The sequence below is a fragment of the Aethalodelphis obliquidens genome, unplaced genomic scaffold (genome assembly GCF_003676395.1).
Source record: "Aethalodelphis obliquidens isolate GAN/ISIS:26980383/991018 unplaced genomic scaffold, ASM367639v1 scaffold66, whole genome shotgun sequence".
Classification (NCBI taxonomy): Eukaryota; Metazoa; Chordata; class Mammalia; order Artiodactyla; family Delphinidae; genus Aethalodelphis; species Aethalodelphis obliquidens.
In genome coordinates this window covers 3,484,881-3,502,389 of record NW_020838010.1, presented here as the reverse complement: position 1 = coordinate 3,502,389, position 17,509 = coordinate 3,484,881, and the positions used below count along the sequence as shown (strand labels likewise).

General features: G+C 43.4%; 1 protein-coding gene across 6 annotated transcripts in view; it reads left to right on the top strand.

Annotated features, from left to right (window-relative positions):
- The window catches only part of CHRDL1 (chordin like 1), a 115,869-nt gene that overhangs the window by 29,304 nt on the left and 69,056 nt on the right, over nucleotides 1-17,509 (top strand). For all 6 annotated transcript variants that reach the window (XM_027089489.1, XM_027089487.1, XM_027089490.1 and 3 more), the window contains exon 4: nucleotides 412-505. In XM_027089489.1, coding sequence (XP_026945290.1) covers nucleotides 412-505 — 94 coding nt within the window. The remainder of the gene's footprint in view (nucleotides 1-411; nucleotides 506-17,509) is intronic.

Below are 17,509 nucleotides of genomic sequence, written 5' to 3'. Positions count from 1 at the left end.
CCCAGGGGTGGGTAGTAGCTCAAGGGACCCATTGCTCATTAATCCCTTCCTTCCATGACATTGGACAGGTGATTATGAAATCACACTAGGCTCTTGGAGAAGACGTGAAGAACTGGGGAGTGGTAGAAACGTCACAGGGCCAAGTCAGAAGAAGCCTCCCAGTAATTGTGGGAGGCTTTGAAAACTGGGGCAGTAGTGATCCTTAGAAAAATATGCCAGTAAGCTATCAACCAACCCAGCGGAGGCGCTAGTGATGAGAAAAGGAAAGAAAATGCTGATTTCATTCAGTTTCTCGGGAACGTGTTCTTCACTGTCTGGGTGAGTCCCTGCATGACTGTTTCCCAAACTGGCATGATCCCAGTGACCTTGAAAAACGTTTATTTTGTTGTTGTTGCTGCCTCTCTCTTTCAGAACGGGAATGTGCTTTGCAGCCGAGTCAGATGTCCAAGCCTTCATTGCCTCTCTCCCGTGCATATTCCTCATCTTTGCTGCCCGCGCTGCCCAGGTAAACCAGTTCGCCTCTTTCTTTCCTCACTCTCCCTCTTCCACCAACCCACCCCTTTCCGCTAATTCTTCAGAAGGGGAAACTTCCAGACAGGAATAACAATAGGACACTTTCAGGCAGCGCGTGCACCGGCCTCCAAATACTGTTTATAGCCCAAGTGGGCTCTTCAAGGCTCTAATAAGTTATTGGGTACCCAGTAACAGATTTTCATTAGGCTTTTAATCATTGGAAGGTGGATGTCAACTGGGGGAAGGGAATTGTGGCCCAGAGATTTTTCTTCCATAACCAGCCTCTTCCTGCCATGGGCAGCTGACACCAGGGGAGTTGTAGCATGGAGGCACGTGTCCTACACAATTAGTGCTGGAATTGCATTTGAGCATAGCTTCTAAATGATGAGGGGCTATTCAAAAAATCAAAGGAGCTGAACCAGTGGGGTTTATGACAGTATAAAGCTGCCTGCCTGCTCCAGACTGTACAGTTAGTATGTATACATTGTTCAGAGCAAGGCTAAGGGGAAGGCAGGCAGAGACTTTTCCCCAAGGCTATTAGAACGTCTACCTTCATGGTTTGTGGCTAGGGTGTTTGAGGCAGGGGCTGTCTCAGTGACACTTTGTTCACGTCTGGGGCTTGGCTCCCACACCAGAGACATGCAAGCACAGAATGATTCAGAGAATGCCCATGGGCCTGACAGCAGTCCTAGGTAAGTGATCATCTTGCCATCTAGGTAGTAGAAGCTTTGTAGTCCTGTGAGTTGATTCTGTTTCCCTTGAGGACAGAGTTGGGGTCCATGGGTGGACTTTGGGGGGGTTAGCAAACCTTTTAAAATTGTTTGCAGTTTTTGGTGTGACAATGTATGTGTGTAAATTCCTTTAGAGGAGATCCATAGCTTTATTGGTATTCCTAAAGAGGTATTCATGACCCTAAAAACATGAAGAACCACTAGAGAAACCAAAAGTGTCAGGGCAAAAATGGTAGGAATGAGGCTAGGAATGAGGTTCAGTGACAACTCGGTTAACTGAAATGTTACAGGAATGGAGATTTTGTAGAATAGAGAAGAAACCCCCAAGCCCTTTTCGTCACCACCTTTATAACTTATACTTTCTTACATTGGTAAATACACTCTGATTCTTTGGGATTCTTTCCCAGATGGCAAAAGATCATGCCATGTCACAGGTTTATCATTCTGAGTATTGGTGACCATAGTATATGCTTCAAGATATGAGAGACTGACTTGGCATATCATCAACCTAAAAGTTGTTCTTTGAAATAAAATAAATCCCTAAATGAAGTGTACCATTCTTGTCTGTGTTTATTTGCTTCTTCTATTTAAGCTGGATTACAAGGGTGTAGTATGGGAGGATTCTTTCTTTTTTTTCATCTGGCAGGTTGCCTGTCAAATAGCCTTATAAAAGCTGCTTATCCCAGAAGTCTCTAAAAGTGGTCTAATGTCATAGGAATTGATCTAAATGGCTGTGCAGAAATTGTTCTTTCCTAGGAAGGAGGTTGGGGCAGGGCCCAGACACAGAGCATAGGGTGGAAGCGCACAGAGTGGAAGATGGCTGTCATCTACCCCAGCTGCATAACAGGAAGCAATTACTGAGAAAAACGGAAAGTATAAGCTAGCAGTTCTTTTGAGAGAAAAAGAAAGTATTAAAAGAATTGAGGTCATAAGTCCCAGAAAAGATAAAATGGAAAGAAATAAACACCATTATCTTTAAGACTTTAAAAGCCCATTTTATGGAGTATAGAAACCAGCTGTTCATTTCCTTTGCCTTCTTGTTCTTGCAGGTCACTTCCTTGTGAGTTCATTTTTCGTGTTAACTGTAACCTTTAACAGTTCTTTCTGTGGGTAGTGATACTGAAGTTCCCTAATCCTTATATGCAAAAATGTTTTTATTTTGCCCTCATATTTTAAAAATATTTATTTAGGCTGTGCTGGGTCTTAGTTGCGGCACACGGGATCTTTAGTTGCAGCAGGCAGGATCTTTTTTTTTAGTTGTGGCATGCAGACTTCTTAGTTGTGGCATGTGAACTCTTAGTTGTGCATTGCATGTGGGATCTAGTTCCCTGATCAGGGATTGAACCTGGGCCCCCTGTTGGGAGTGCAGAGTCTTAACCACTGGACTGCCAGGGAAGTCCCTTGCCCTCATTTTTGAATGATAATTTGGCTGGGTATAAAATTATAGGTGCACGTTTATTTTCCCTCAGCACTTTGAAGATATTAATAAATGGTTTCTTGACTTCCTTTGTTTGTGGATGAGAAGTCTGCTCTTTGATTATAGTTCTTTCATAGGTAATCCGTTTTCTTCTTCTTCTAGCTTTTAAGATATTCTGTTTTCTTTGATGCACACAATGAGGTGTTTTGATGTATGATTTGTTTTTATTTAGCCTGCTCAGCACATGATTTTTTTTCAGCCAAAGGACTCAAATTTCTCTTCCATTTTAAGTCATTATTTTTGTGAAAATTACCTCTCCTTCTCTCTTTTTGTTCATTCTTAATCTTGTCTTTGGTATATGTCGTTGCAGCTCATTTAATTTACACTCTGAGTCTCTTAATGTCTCCTTTATTTTTCCCCATAATGATATATTGGAATACTCCCTATAATGATGTATTACTTCAACTCTGTCCTCCAATTCATGAATTCTTTCTCCAGCTTTTTCATGCTTACTATATAGACTATCTGTTGGGTTTTATTTGTTGTTTTATTTTTAATAACTGTATTTTCCCCAATAACTGTATTTTGAATTATTGATATATAAAAATCTACAAATTGCCATTTTATAAACCCCTGTTATTGTTTCTTGGGGTCTTATTCTCTTATTTGTTTCTTTAAGGTATTTAAATATTTATTTAAAGTCCATTTCTGATTGTTCAAATATCCATTTTTTTTCAGCTGTGAATTCTCACTTTCATTGGGTTTCTTCATAGCTTTTCTTAGTTCCAGATTTCCGCTTGTTTTCTGAAATTTTTGTTTAAAAACTCATCATCCGTGGGGTTTTTGTCTTGCATAAGTCCTTCCTTTCTTGTGGTAGCATTGTTTCAGGCCTTGTAGTTCACGTAGCACTAAACCAGGTCATAAGTTGGTGTCCCACCTTGGGCTTCCTCATATCTAGATGGTCTATTTCTACCTCTGTTTTCTTATGCAAGGGTAGTCCCTGATAATGACCTTGGATTGGGACCTCAGCTGCAGCTGCCCATCTTGGGCAATCTGTCCATGTGAGGGAACCACCTTGGGTGGGCAGAGCTATGTCAGCCCCTGTTTACATGTGAGGAGTGTGACTCTAGTCCCCAGCTTTACATAGGAAGCCATTTATAGGCCATAGTTCTTACTCAGCTGTCTGGATATAACTGTCTATATCTGGTCCCAGCTGCCAGTGGACCATATCACTTTGGCCCCCATTTATTGCTGTACTTTTGCCTGTGTTTTATTTCATAGAGAGTTTACTTTTGTTTCTGAGGATGATTTTGCAGTTTTATTTATTTATTTATGTTTACTTTTATATTTCGTCTCTCACTCTTCTTTGTTCAGAAAATAGCAGGGCGTTTTCTCATGTGCTCTCTGTGCCATATGGAACTGGAATGCAAACCAGCTATTTTTTTTTCTGTTGAAGATAAAACAAGAATAAACAGGTTTAAACCATAGCAGAGAAGAATGGAGTTTGATAAAAGAAAGAACTTTGGGACACAGTGGTTGTTAAATCCTAGAATAAATGACTAAGGAGGATTTTAGTCTCTTTACTGCATATTTCTGGAAATAAAAAGCTACCCACCCATTTGAGAGAGTTGGCACAGTTTTGCTTTGAGACAGGGCAATGGATGTGATGAGTCCTCTGTATTCCTTCCACCCCAATGATTATTAGACATGAGGAAACTCATGCCTTCAGGGCCACAGGAATGTTTGGTCAAAGGAAGGGGCTCTACTGTTCTGTCTTAAGCCAATGGAAGGCACTGTGATGAAACCGTCTTCACTGAAAAATAGAATGTTTAAAGCCAAGCTGATGAACAAGTTCTATATCAAAAAGGGAAAACAAACAAGGAAGGCATATATGCAAGGTTTTACATACTATCCTACAGCAGTAGCAACTTCAGGGAGTGTTTACTGGGTAGTGATGGACTTTGTGGGAAGGGTCTACCTGCCATGCTTAGAGCCCATCTTCCATTGGAGGGAACAGAGGAGACTTCACCCCCTATCTGTTTCTGTGTGTCCCAGGGCTCTAGCTTTCTAAACTTCTTACCCCCTGAAATTTCCAAGGTTCTCACCTGCGCTTGAGATTGTCTCCTGTAGCTCCTGCTGACCCGTGGAAATCAGAGTATGCAGACTGCTTTTCCAGAATTACCAGAGAGAAATCGATACCGATTCCCATGAAGAGCAAGTGAAAACTTTTTCTCCAGCACTGCCCCAGGCCTCCATGGCAGAGATCAAGTCTTGGTCACATACCACAGGGCTCTACTGGGTCCAGAGGCTGATGCTATGCAGAAGGTAGAACATTCAGAATGAAAAAGTCAAGACTGCACAGGAGTGAGAAAGGTCATTAAATTCATCCCAGTCTCTAAGCAGGACTCTCTGTTGTCCCTGATGAAAGATTTGTAGGAATGGAATTCCATATCTTCTCTTTTGGGGGAGTTGAATGGTAGAGGGGCAAGGGGGAGAGAAAGAATATGACTTGCTTCCTTCTGTTCTTTATGTATAATTTTTATCACCAAAAGACGACTTTTATAGTGACCAGGAGCCTAAATCACGATATTATCTAACAGTTTTCTTTCTTTTTTTTAAATTTATTTTTATTCTTACTTTATTTATTTTTGCCTGCGTTGGGTCTTCGTTGCTGCATGTGGGCTTTCTCTAGCTGCGGTGAGCGGGGGGCTACTCTTCATTGCAGTACGCGGGCTTTTCATTGTGGTGGCTTCTCTTGTTGCAGAGCATGGGCTGTAGGCCGTGGGCTTCAGTAGTTGTGGCTCACGGGCTCAGTAGTTGTGGCACGTGGGCTTTAGAGCACAGGCTCAGTAGTTGTGGTGCACGGGCTTAGTTGCTCCGCGGCACGTGTGATCTTCCCGGACCAGGGATTGAACCTGTGTCCCCTGCATCAGCAGGCAGATTCTTATCCACTGTGCCACCAGGGAAGCCCCACGAACAGTTTTCTGAAATGGCCATTCCATTAAGAATTTGCTATTCAGAATGAATAAACTTGGGTTCCCTTAGAGGTATTCCAACATTCCCAGGTCATTAAAGAGCTGTTATAAATTTGCCAAAATATCTGATTTGATCTCTTACCAGAGACCTAATCCAGTGTTTCCGTTTCAGCTAGGTATGAAGAGGTTTAGTTCTATGATATGGTTTTAATAGAGAGAGTGACAGTGTGGTTTTGCCAAGAGAGGCACTCCTCACCCCAGTCTATCACATTTCAGGCAGGGTAAGGAAATAACCTTTCCACAGATGCACTATAGTCTGTGTGCTACCATAAGGAGATGCTGGAAGCCCTAAGCCATTTCTCTGTCAACAGGAGTTGGGTAGTGAGCTAGCTAGTGAATACAGGCATTTCTGCTATAATGCGATATGTGCTTTTCTGAAAATCCTCCCGTTCTGCAAAACTGTGCACTGAAAAATAACAAGCTTAAGGAAAAAACAGGATTGGAGCAAACAACTCTAAACTTATGCAACTTTGTAACTAGAGTACTAATAAAACAACTGTACTAGTAAAATACTAGTGTGGTTTAAAAAGTCACCTTAGATTTCTAATAAAGAATGTTACAGTCAGTAGAGACTTCATCCTTTAAAATGGTGACTTTAGCTTGAAGGAAGGGGGTTTAAGGAAAGGTTGAGGCCGCTGAGTGATAGAGACAAGAGAAAAATGCAGAAGATCAGAAAGAATCATGTGATAAGCATTTAGAAGACCGAGCATACGGCCAAACTGAGCCAAGAGGGAGAATGTGAGGCGAACAGGAATAGGATAGAGTACTGTGTTCCTTCATGGTTCGCTGATTTCAGTTGTGCTAGTGTACTTGCTGTCACTTGATGGTACAAAATATGAATTTGCTAAGGAAAATTATGTATGAACCAATGCAATTTCTGTTTTATACCAACATCTTTCTCTTATCTACTACTCACGTATGAACAAGTTTGGATTACACAAATCTATACTATAGCAGAAACAGACTACGTAAGATAGGAGGTAGCTATATGGCATTTGGCCTTGGACAGTTTAGAGTGAGGGCTGCAAGTCACTCAGCCACTCTGAATCTGTTTTTTGGTCTGTAATCGCTGGCCTGTCTGCACATTGTGTTCCGGTACATTTATATAAAAAGGGAGTCTAGTTTTAGGACTATGTCTGTCTCCATGTCTGTGACTTCCAGTGTTTTAGGAATCAGGTAGACAGGCCTTTTTTGCTCCCTCCAGTTGTTTGTTTTTTTAAGGGCAAAAGTTCAAGGGGGAGATTTATCTATTTTTAGTTGTGGTAAAGTACACATAACATAAAACTTACGATTTTAAAGTGTACAATTCAGTGGCATTAAGAACATTCACAATATTGCTGCAATCATCACCACTAGCCTAGTTCCTGAAATTTTTTTACCACCCCAAAATGAAACGCTGTGCCGGTTAAACAGTCATTGCCCATTACCTGTCCTGCTCCAGCCCCCCGGCAACCACTACTTTGCTTTCTGTTTCTATGGATTTTACTATTTTCTGGACATTTCACATAAATGAAACCATAAAATATGTGGTCTTTTGCATCTGGCTTCTTTCACTTAACATAATGTTTTTAAGATTTATCCACGTTGTAGCACGTATTAGTAATTTATTCCTTTTTATGATTGAATACTATTTCATTGTATGGATATACCACATTTTGTTTATCCATCAGTTGATGGGCATTTGAGTTGTTTCCACCTTCTGGCTATTGTGCATAGTGCTATGAACATTCATGTACACGTTTTCGTGGGGCATATGTTTTCGATTATTTTGCTCTTTTCTGAATTCTGTATTCACTTGCCTCCTGGGTTTGACTGAAAAAGATCAATTCCTTTTACATAGTAACAGCTAATTAGCATATTCTCTTCCCTTTTTTGTAAGGGAACTACAAAAGCCATAGTATACAAGATGATTGATCAAGGGTCCTTTCTTTGCCTGCAAAAGATTAGTATTTATTTATTTATTTTTGTTGGCTGTGCCACATGGTTTGAGTGATCTTAGTTCCCCGACCAGGGATTGAACCCAGGCCCTTGGCAGTGAGAGCGCAGAGTCCTAACCACTGGACTGCCAGGTAATTCCCAAAAGATTGGTATATTAATAAAAACTCCTTCTGGGTCTAGAGCTATCCAGAAGCCTGAGGATTCTGGAATGTTGGTCTCTGGATAGCAGAGGTTTTACTTTATTATTATTATTATCACTGTTAGCATTCTTATACTGATTACTGAGAGGTGGCCACAGAGATGTTCACTGTTGATGAGTAGATCCTCCATGTCTATACTGACTGCCGTCTTACCTCTTAGACCTCTTTCACTGTCTTCCATGGTTTATTTCCATTGTTTTCCTCATACACTTGGTCTTTGAACGCTGCAGAGTATAAAGGGTTAAAACTTCTCCAGGAAAGTGGCATCCCACTTGCCTTCTGCCAGGTGAGGTGATTTTTGCCTCTGGTAAACCCTGGGGATTTAGTTCCTTTTTTAAAAAGAATGTGATTTCCTGTTAGCATTCTAGAAGCCCTTATGCCATACAAGAACAAGACATTTAGGAAAACTATGGCTTTCTGTCATGGTAGAGCAGAACTCTTTCAATGGACGTTAATCAAAGCTGGCCCCATGTAAAGGTGAAGAAGGTGGCACATCATTGAGGGATACTGAAAAGCCCCATTTGTCCCAAATAAATCTCCCCCCGTGCTTGCTATATTTAAGAAACCTCCACCATTACAATCATTCTTCTTGGTTAAGACATTGTTTCCCAAAGTTTGCTGCAAGGAACACAATTTTATGGGACAATTAATAGGGTTAACTAGAGAAAACATTTATATGGTCAAATAAACTTGAGGGTTTCTGGATTAGAGAAAGTTAGACAGGTTTCTTTTAATGCAGGACTTCGCAGAGCCTTTAGTATGTTAATGTGCGCTATGAATCTATAAGTGAGTGTATGGGATGAAGTATTTTCCAAGCTTATTCAGCCATGGGACCTGGTTTTTGTAGAGTACTTATTAGCAGGATTAGTGTTCTTTAGTATATGTTTTAGGAAGTCTTGGGTTATGCCATTCAATTTCTAAAAGTTGTTTATATTACAGCAATAAGCTATTGGTAAATACAGTATCTTAGTCTGGAGAAGTTCATTAGAGTAGCAACCGTTGTAGAACAAGACCCTAAATGAATGTTGCTTAAACTTTAGTGTGCTTAAAGGGATTTAATAAAATGCAGACTGCCGGGCCCTACACTAAAAATTCTGATTCCGTTGGGCTGTAGTGGGTATTCTGCATTTTAAACAAGCACCTCAAGTAATTCTGTTGCACTTGGATGGGGGACGGCACTATGGTAACAGGGCCCAGGGGAGATCTTGAGGTGAGAGCATTGTCTGCATAGAGCAGTCCTGGGCAAGATCCCGGGCGAGGCCCTGTGCATCTGCAGAGAGCCGGGGGCAGCTTGACAACATTGTTTCTCTGATAATGGGGAGCACAGGCACCCCCAGAAACATACTTTGCCTATGTGACACTCCTCCAGGACCAACCCTGCAGTAACATGTACTCGCTGTTCCCTCTGGATGGTCTCCCTGCTTTCCCAGAGCTCCCACCCAGAGCCTTTCTCTTCTGCCATCGTCCACATTCAGAGGCCCTGGCTGTCAGGTCCAGAAAGAAGGACCCTCCGTGGGGAGCTCACCCCTCTACCCCACCCATTGTCTGTGACTTGTTGTTGGCGAGAAATGAATGGCATTTCTCGGAATTAGCCCAGGAATTTCTGTTGATAAACAAATGAAACTCTCAAAGGGAAAAGCAATCAACATAGTTTGAAATAAAATCAGTGTTTTCAGCTTAGTCTGTTTTCAACTTAGTTTGAAATAAGAGTCACATCTAGGGTATTTTAAGGGAAGGATTAGCAAAATGTCCTTTAGTGAGCTTTCTTCCTGGTTGCAGGGCTGATCCAGAAACCAGGGCCTGCTTTCTGAGTAAGCAGAGCAGGAGATGATTACCTTAGTTTCCCGTGACCTGTCCAGCCAGCATTGTGTCAGGCTCCCCTTCTCCCACCCCACCCTGCTTCCCTGCCAAGTTGCCTGATACCTGAAATGCTATTAAAATCTTACAGCTTCATCTTTTGAATTCAGACTTTGATTCTTGATGAATTCATCTGTCTTTGGAGGTGATAACTCTTATTAATCATTTTTAATTTAACTAGCACACAGGATCTAGAAAGCAGAATCTGATGGTAGTGAATGGGGGGTGAGTGGGGGAAGATCCTGAGGCCACTAACCTGGGTACCTGGAAGAGTTATGCAGGGGCAGGGGCGGGGGGTGGGTAGGGGTGAAGGAGGAGCCTCTCTGTAACATCAAGGATAAGTTCTGTATTCGTGGCAGAAGACACTGTGGTTTCTAGGATGAGTTGCTAACTCTCTCAAGTTTTTCACTTTGGGGTTCTTAACTTAAAACCAATACGTTTCAGAAGTAACCAAATATCCTTGCTATCTGTTGTCTAGAGCCAAAGGGTTTCACTTCAGGGTTTTGGATGCAAAATAACTATAGCCCAAAAGATTTACCAGATTATTTGCAGCCTCTAAGGTAAATAGCAGTCTTTATTAGGCTGATTTTCCTCTGATTTTTGTATCTAGATTTTTTACACCGTCAGCTATTCCCTAAAAGTGATTTTAGAAACTGGTAGATTGGGGGTGACAGTTATTAAAATCTGTTCCAAAACCTACCTCCTCACAGAACTCCATTTTTTTGGCCATAAAGTAGTCTATTTTAGAGATATCGTGGTGTGTTGTCTTTTGTCTTCGCCACATACACGTTAAGACCCAGAGAGTGGGAAGTGGTCCAGCAATAGATATGTGACTGCTGAAACAGGGTTTTTTTTTCTGTTTTTTTTAGGGCTATACTCCCTCAATTGGAGAGAGTCTATGATGTATATGTACTGTATCTTTAAAGAAAGGGATAAATCAAAGTTGTCTGCAGGAGGGGGAGGAAGAAGGTTGGTTGGATTTTTTTTTAATTGGGGAGAAAAGGAAAGACCTCAAACTTGGGAGTAGAGGTTACTTTTAAAACAGAGAGATAAGGTGAGTGTCCCTGGAAGCTCAATTTTCTTTCCTTTAGCAAATTCATGCAGCTTTGAATTCTTCACATTCACAAGATCCTGCCTTCAGGGATCTAAGGCCAAACCGGAGTCCACGCTCACCACCCTACCTTTTATAGGCGGTATTCCTTTACTATTTTAATAGGAGAGAAATGGGGGTTAGGGTTAGGGAACAAGACGGGCAGGGAAATGTGGCTTGCTTTCTTTCTCTATTTCCCTTCCTCCCTCTTCCCTCCCTCTCTTCCTTCCTTCTTTTTAAAAAAATCTTTTTTATTTTAAAAAAATTTTATGGTAACAAAGTGTATATAACAAAATTTCCCATTTTAATCACTTTCAACCGTACAGTTCTGTGGCATTAAATACACATACATTGTTGGACAGCCATCACCACCATCCATCTCGGGAATTTTTTCATCTTCCCAAACTGAAACTCCGTTCTTATAAACCACTCCCCATTTGCCCCTCCCCCAGCTCCTGGCTACCACCATTCTACTTTGTGTCTCTGTGAATTTGACTCCTCTAGGAACCTCATATAAACGGAATCATACAGTGTATTTCCTTTTGTGCCTGGTTCATTTCACTCGGCAGAATGTCTTCCAGGTTCATCCATGTTGTAGCATGTCTCTTTTTTAAATGGGGACAAGAATGGAAAAGAAATTTGAGAAGAGGCTGGTGGTAGAGATGAGAAAGCAAAGTCAGGAGACAACCAAGGGGTCTTAGAAGAATCTAGCAAATGTTGCTTTTCTGAGCATAGTTTTCAGAGGATGAGGAAGACTGCAGAGACCGCATTGTCTTTGACAGTGACAGGTCTGACAAGCAGTAACTGCCAGTAATGACTGTGTGAAATGCTGGGTTTTGAAAGACGGACGTATTCATTATTAATGTTTCCCAGGGAACTTCAGAGAGCATCATGTATTAGGAGCTGATTACTGGCAGCTTTTGTTATCTTTTGGAGAAACCCATAGGGGTAGAACTGTATCCCTGTTTCCCTTTACCTGGAGAAGTACATCTCCGAAAGGGCCTCCTCTGAGATTGCTTTCTGAGGGCAATCATGTCTGGAGCTATTCAGTATGGTTTTATTAGAAAGGTTATTAAAGGATTAGAGTATCAAACCTATGAGGCAATGTTGAAGGAAAAGTGTGATTACTGAGCCTGGTGAAAGAAAGACTAAAGGGACTTCAACAAACGTCAGAAAGATAAATGGGTCTTAGAGGATGCTAATCAGCTTTCTCCTTCCATCTCCAAATGGGGAGAGTGGGCAAAAATGAGCTTCAGCATAAAAAGTTAGGTACAAGGAAGAAATCGATTTCCAGGCTTAAATAAGGGGAGCAGAAGTCTCTTGAAAGTCAGTAGATTATACCTCAGGCTTAACGCTGAGTAAGAGCCAGATGCACCGACATGCACAAATGCATGTAATGAGATTCAATTAACGTGAGGTTCCAAACAGGCAGAACTAAACTATATTGTTGAGGGAGGTGCATAAATGTAATAAAACTCTAATGAAAAGCAAGGCAGTGATTGTCCCAAAAGTCAGGATGGTGGTTACCTCCAGTGGGGAGGGATGGAGCCTTCTTGACCTGTGTGGTAGTTACGAGGGTGTTGGCTTTATAATCCTCGATTCAACTGTACATTTATGTTTTAGGTGTGTCCGTTGTATTTCCCAGCATAACATATTTTTAAATGGCACTACATTTTCATTTGTTTTGGGGGTTATGACTGGAGGCAAAAGGTGACCAGAAGACCTTTAAACGTTACAATCGAGCAGAAGATTGTGTATGTGCATATGGCCGTTTGGGGACTACTATTTTTGTTTACTTGTCTGTATTATTTTGGTCTTCTTGTTGTGTGGTTTGGTTTGGTCTGGGTTTTGTCTGCTTGTTTTTGCACAGAGCAGAGCGATACCAAAGTCTGGAGAAGGGTGTGCTCTCTGTCCTTCAGGTATGCCCTTGGAACTAGGGAGAAGGCATTTGGGGCTTTGACTTCCAAGCTGCACGGTGCACCAGTGTGTTGGCATCTGGATGAGGCCATCTGGCTTCAGGTCTATATCACTGACTAGAGGGCCCATTTGGCTTCCAGAATCAGGACCACATTTGGGATGGAGAGAGAGCTCCAGTTGTATGGGTATGGCTTTCCCTCCCCCCAGGTGAGGCTGTACTGTGCTATCAAGGTGGGGGAGGCAGGAAGGCACACAGCCAGTGAAGAGATGGGGTCTAACCCTGCTCTCCCCCTAATTCAGTGTGGGACTTTCACAGAGCCGGCTAGCGTCTTTGTGCCTGTTTTCTCAACTTGCAAAATGCGAGTGATAATTCCTACCTTCTCTGAAGGTTTGCATTGACAGTGAAAACCAAGTGGATGTGTGAAATTGCTTTGAAAAGTATAAAGAGGTATATATATGCAAGGCAGTGTACAGCAGGGGAAAGAACTTAAATCCTGAGTCCCCAGATTGCAACTCTAAGAGAGAATGCGGGCAAAGCCTGAAACTCAGTACTTGTTCCCGTAGAGCCCAATGACAGCAGCCGCGTGCCCAGGCACTGACCATATGTCTCCAGCCTCAGGGAAAAGAATCTGAAAAAGAATATATATATATAAACTGAATCACTTTGCTGTACACCTGAAACTAGCACAACATTGTAAATTAACTATACTTCATTTTTTAAATGGTTATAAAATAAAACTAAAAAAAGAATAAGCAAAAAAAAGAAAGTTGTGGGGTGTCTAAAGGAAACAGGTGACAGGTTTAATGAGTGTCAGGCAGAAGGATAAAATAAATGGCATCACCTCTGCCTTTCTTTTCTATTTCTTTGTAATTAGATTTTCAGAGGTGCCCTGAGTGAGGGTGATGCCCAGTAATGCTGATGTTTTCAAAGTAGAGTGAGCCTTGCCAGAAACACGGGGGCAATGCTGAGAGTGCACTCAGAGACAAGGTAACAATCTCTGGGCTGCCTTGAAAGTTTTACGGGTTTTTCAGTTTTTTGGCTAGGTCTGACCCCTCCCGCTGCCCCCAGTCGTAAAAACATTGAGCAGGATTCTTTGTACTGTTGTGTGCTGATTAGGCTGCCATAATTCCTGTTAGCAGACCAGGGCTGCTTCACTCCCCACTTTCTTACTAATTCACATTCTGGCTGGAGCCTGTCATCCAGCACCTTGTGCAGGAGCACAGCATGACCATACTGCAGGGGGCCTCTCAGACCACCGGGATCAGGGCTAGAAACCATTGCTGTAGTGCTGCTTCCCAACCAGGGAGGATCACCCTACCACCCTCATGGCTTTGGAAATGTTGAGGAACTGTTTTGGTCATCACAGTGATTGGGGAATGTCCTTGGCATTTTGTGGGCAGGAACCAGGGATGCTAAATGTTTCACAGTGAGTAGGAACACAGTGCAGTGAAGAAGTGACTAGGAACAACGAAATTCCAGTGGTGACCCTATTGAGAAACACTGGATAGCAGCCTCACCCAGAGAAGCCCAGGAAACGGAGTCTCCTCCCAACCAGAGTTGATGGTGCACGTCTCCTCATTCATTCATTCACTCATTCATTCATTCATTTCACTGAGTACAAGCTTGGGGCCAGGTCCCACGTATGGTGCTGAGGTTTCAGAGTCCCTGCCTCAAGGAGCTCACAATCTAGTGGAGGAGACAGGCATGACGAAATCATTACAACATAATGTGATGAGTACCCCAGTAGAGGTATGGATGAAGGCCCATCAGGCACAGACAGGAGAGAGAGACCCTGTACAAGAGCCGGGAGCCAGGCTCCTAAGAGAGGAGTCCACATTTGACATCCAGGCTGGGTTCTGAGAGATGAATGGGACTTTGCCAGTTGGAGAAGGGGGAAGGGGAGGGCATGCACAAAGGCATGTGGAGGGGGCATGACTGGAGTGAATATGGACTGTGCAGGAAGGAAGAGGCTGGAAAGGTCAGGTTGATGGAGGCCTAGTCTCAAAGGACCTCATATGTCCCAGAGTTTGACGTACACCCAGCCCACTGCAGACATTGGGAGGAGGAGACATTTGTGTTTAGTACTCCCAGACATCTTTTTGCACCCCCTTTCCTCTCTCTCAGTCCTCCACATGCTCCCCTCTCTCCCAGCCACTCAGCTCTCCCATTGTCACTGTCACCTGGTGGGAAGGAGGCTGGGTTACCCCTTCCGGGGGGCGGGGCTTCACTCTTTATCAACAGATACGGTGAACGCTTAACTAAAAGAAATCACAACCGATAGAATTCTAGATGTCAGTGGAGAGACTTTGGGGAGGGGACTTTGAAGACCCGAGCACTGAGGAGACGGCAGAGAGGCTTCCTTGAGTGGACACGCGCTCAGTGCCAGTGTGCGCGTGTGTGAGGTGCGTGTCTGAGTGGGTGAGATTGTGTGTGTGCGCGCCAGCGGGTAGGTAAGTAGTTCCCGCCTCAAGGGACTGTTGTGAGGATTAGATGAATTAGTACATGTAAGGCGCTTAGCGTGGGGCCCAGCCCATAGTAAGGCCTCCATAAATGCAAGCTCTCATCATCATCTTAGAATACAGGGCCAGGGTTCAGTCTGGGGAAGTAGGAACACACTGGCCAAGATGGAGATGAGGCTTTTATGCTAAGACTTAGTGGCCGTGTTTGGCTAGTTTCAAACAGGTGCCTAGACCACATCCTAAGCCTAGAGCAATAGAACTTTTCAGCACGTGCCTTATCAAAATGTAAATTTTGGCAAATGGAGCCATAATTTGGTGTCCATTTGGATTCGTTTTCTCGGTCTCCACTCGGGGCACATGGCAGGTGGGAGGCTGTTGCTGTGCAGACGGGGCAGCCCTGCCTGGAGGCCCGGGCCGGCAGGTCTGTCCTCATGTGTAGGAACACAAACTAGAAGCAGCATAGCACTGAGGGCCAGAGCCAGGGAGACGCATTAGAAAGAAATTAACTTGGGAGGGGCTGGATGAGGGAACGAAAGTCTCAGCTGAAGAAGGAATGAGCAAAAGGGGGGAAAAAAAACTGGGAAGGACAGGATACATAAGATCGTCCAGCTGCCCCCAGACTGAACTTGCAATGTTTTCTGTGTTCTTTTTGGAAGAGGGGGTGGCTTGTCCAGCATTCAGTGGAAACTTGTTGATTGACACCGAGTTGGGCACAAGTTCAGTGTGAGTGCGCCTTCAGCTATTTATTTGATTTTTTCAAATTGCACCCTTTGCAGTTAAGACTGTTTAGTTTCTCCTGGCGCCCTGGGGCAGTGAGTTTAGATTGTTAAAATAGCAGCCATTAACACTCTCTGTGTTAGACACTGTCCTCCCCGCCCCCCTTCAGAGGAATTGGGCATGAGGTTGTTTGACACAAGTGAAATTCTCCTCACCCCGCTGAGAGAAGCGAGCGGAGGGAGAGTCCTCCTCTGAGTCAGAGCACATTCGCCTAGCCCTCACCCCGAAGCCTCCAAGCCTGCCTACCCTCCCCACCATCCCCCCTCACACCGCCGTGACCCTCATGTGCACACTCCACCACACTCACTCACTCACACCCACACCCATCGCACAAGCTAGAGGAACCCTGGGGAGCCCTTGTGCCTCTCTCGCTGTTCCTTTTGTTTTGCTTTGCTTTATTTGCTTTGTTTTGATTTGAAATCAGTCTTTGGGATTAAATTGGATAATTTTTTTCATGTTATTAGTAGTGCTGTGGAGGGAGCATGTAAGGACTTTCTCCTCAGTGCTGGCCTTGCTCGCTTCTCCCAACTAATAAATACAATACTGACTTTCACTGATCGATCGCACTGGCTCTGTCAGACTCTGCATACCATACCTCTTGGGCACATAGCCCAGGGAGCTCTAAAAGATGCATGAATTGCTGGATTATCTAGATTATTCATAGTTCTGTTTAATAGGGAAGTTTTCATGAGAGGGCCGGGAGGCTCTGGCTTTCCCAGAGGCCCTGGGGAAAGATCAAAGGAGCAGTCAGTGGAGCACCCTGAGTGGGGCAGTCATGGTGGCCAGAGCAGAGTCCCACTGTCTGCGATGGTCAGCGTTTCTCATAGCTAAACAGACGCAATGAGCCGAGGCCTAGGAGTCATGGAGGGGAAGTTCTGTGTTCTCTGGACATCCTTGGGGCATGTTGTCTATACCAGTGCCGTTCAGTAAGACTTTCTGCAATGATGGAAATATTCTATGTCTGCACTGTCCAATATGGCAGCCACTGGCACATTTGGTTGTTGGACACTTGAAATGTGACTGGTATGACTGAGGAACTGCATTTTAAATTTTATTTAATGTCAGTGAGTTTAAATGTAAGTAGACACATGTGACCAGTGGCTTCTGTAGTAGATGGCATGACTCTAGACCATTTATTGCGTACTTTTCTGCTGCATTAAATTTAAGTATGTACCTTCCATTTGTCTGTTCAGTGTCTTGCAGCTAAACCTCTTGAGGGCAGGAATCATATTCTATGACCACAGAAAATTCTATCTTGAAGGGTTTTTTCGCCCAGCCCCCTCCCCTCACATTGGACAAACAGGGAGACTGAGAAAGACTCTATAACTTACCTGAAGCCACAGTGCTCATTATAATTAGGGGAGACTGGAACCCAGGTCTCCTTGCTTCTTGGACTGTGCTTCTGTGCCATCTCCCTTGCAGAGAAGTTTCAAAAGAACAAATAACCACTTCCTTTCCACTCTCTTCACTGCTTGTAACTGAGATGAATCCCCTGATAACTGAAAATAATCTGGAACCCAAGTATCTTTATCTCGTCATGTGCCAAGACACAGTGTAGGCTCTGGACAAATGTT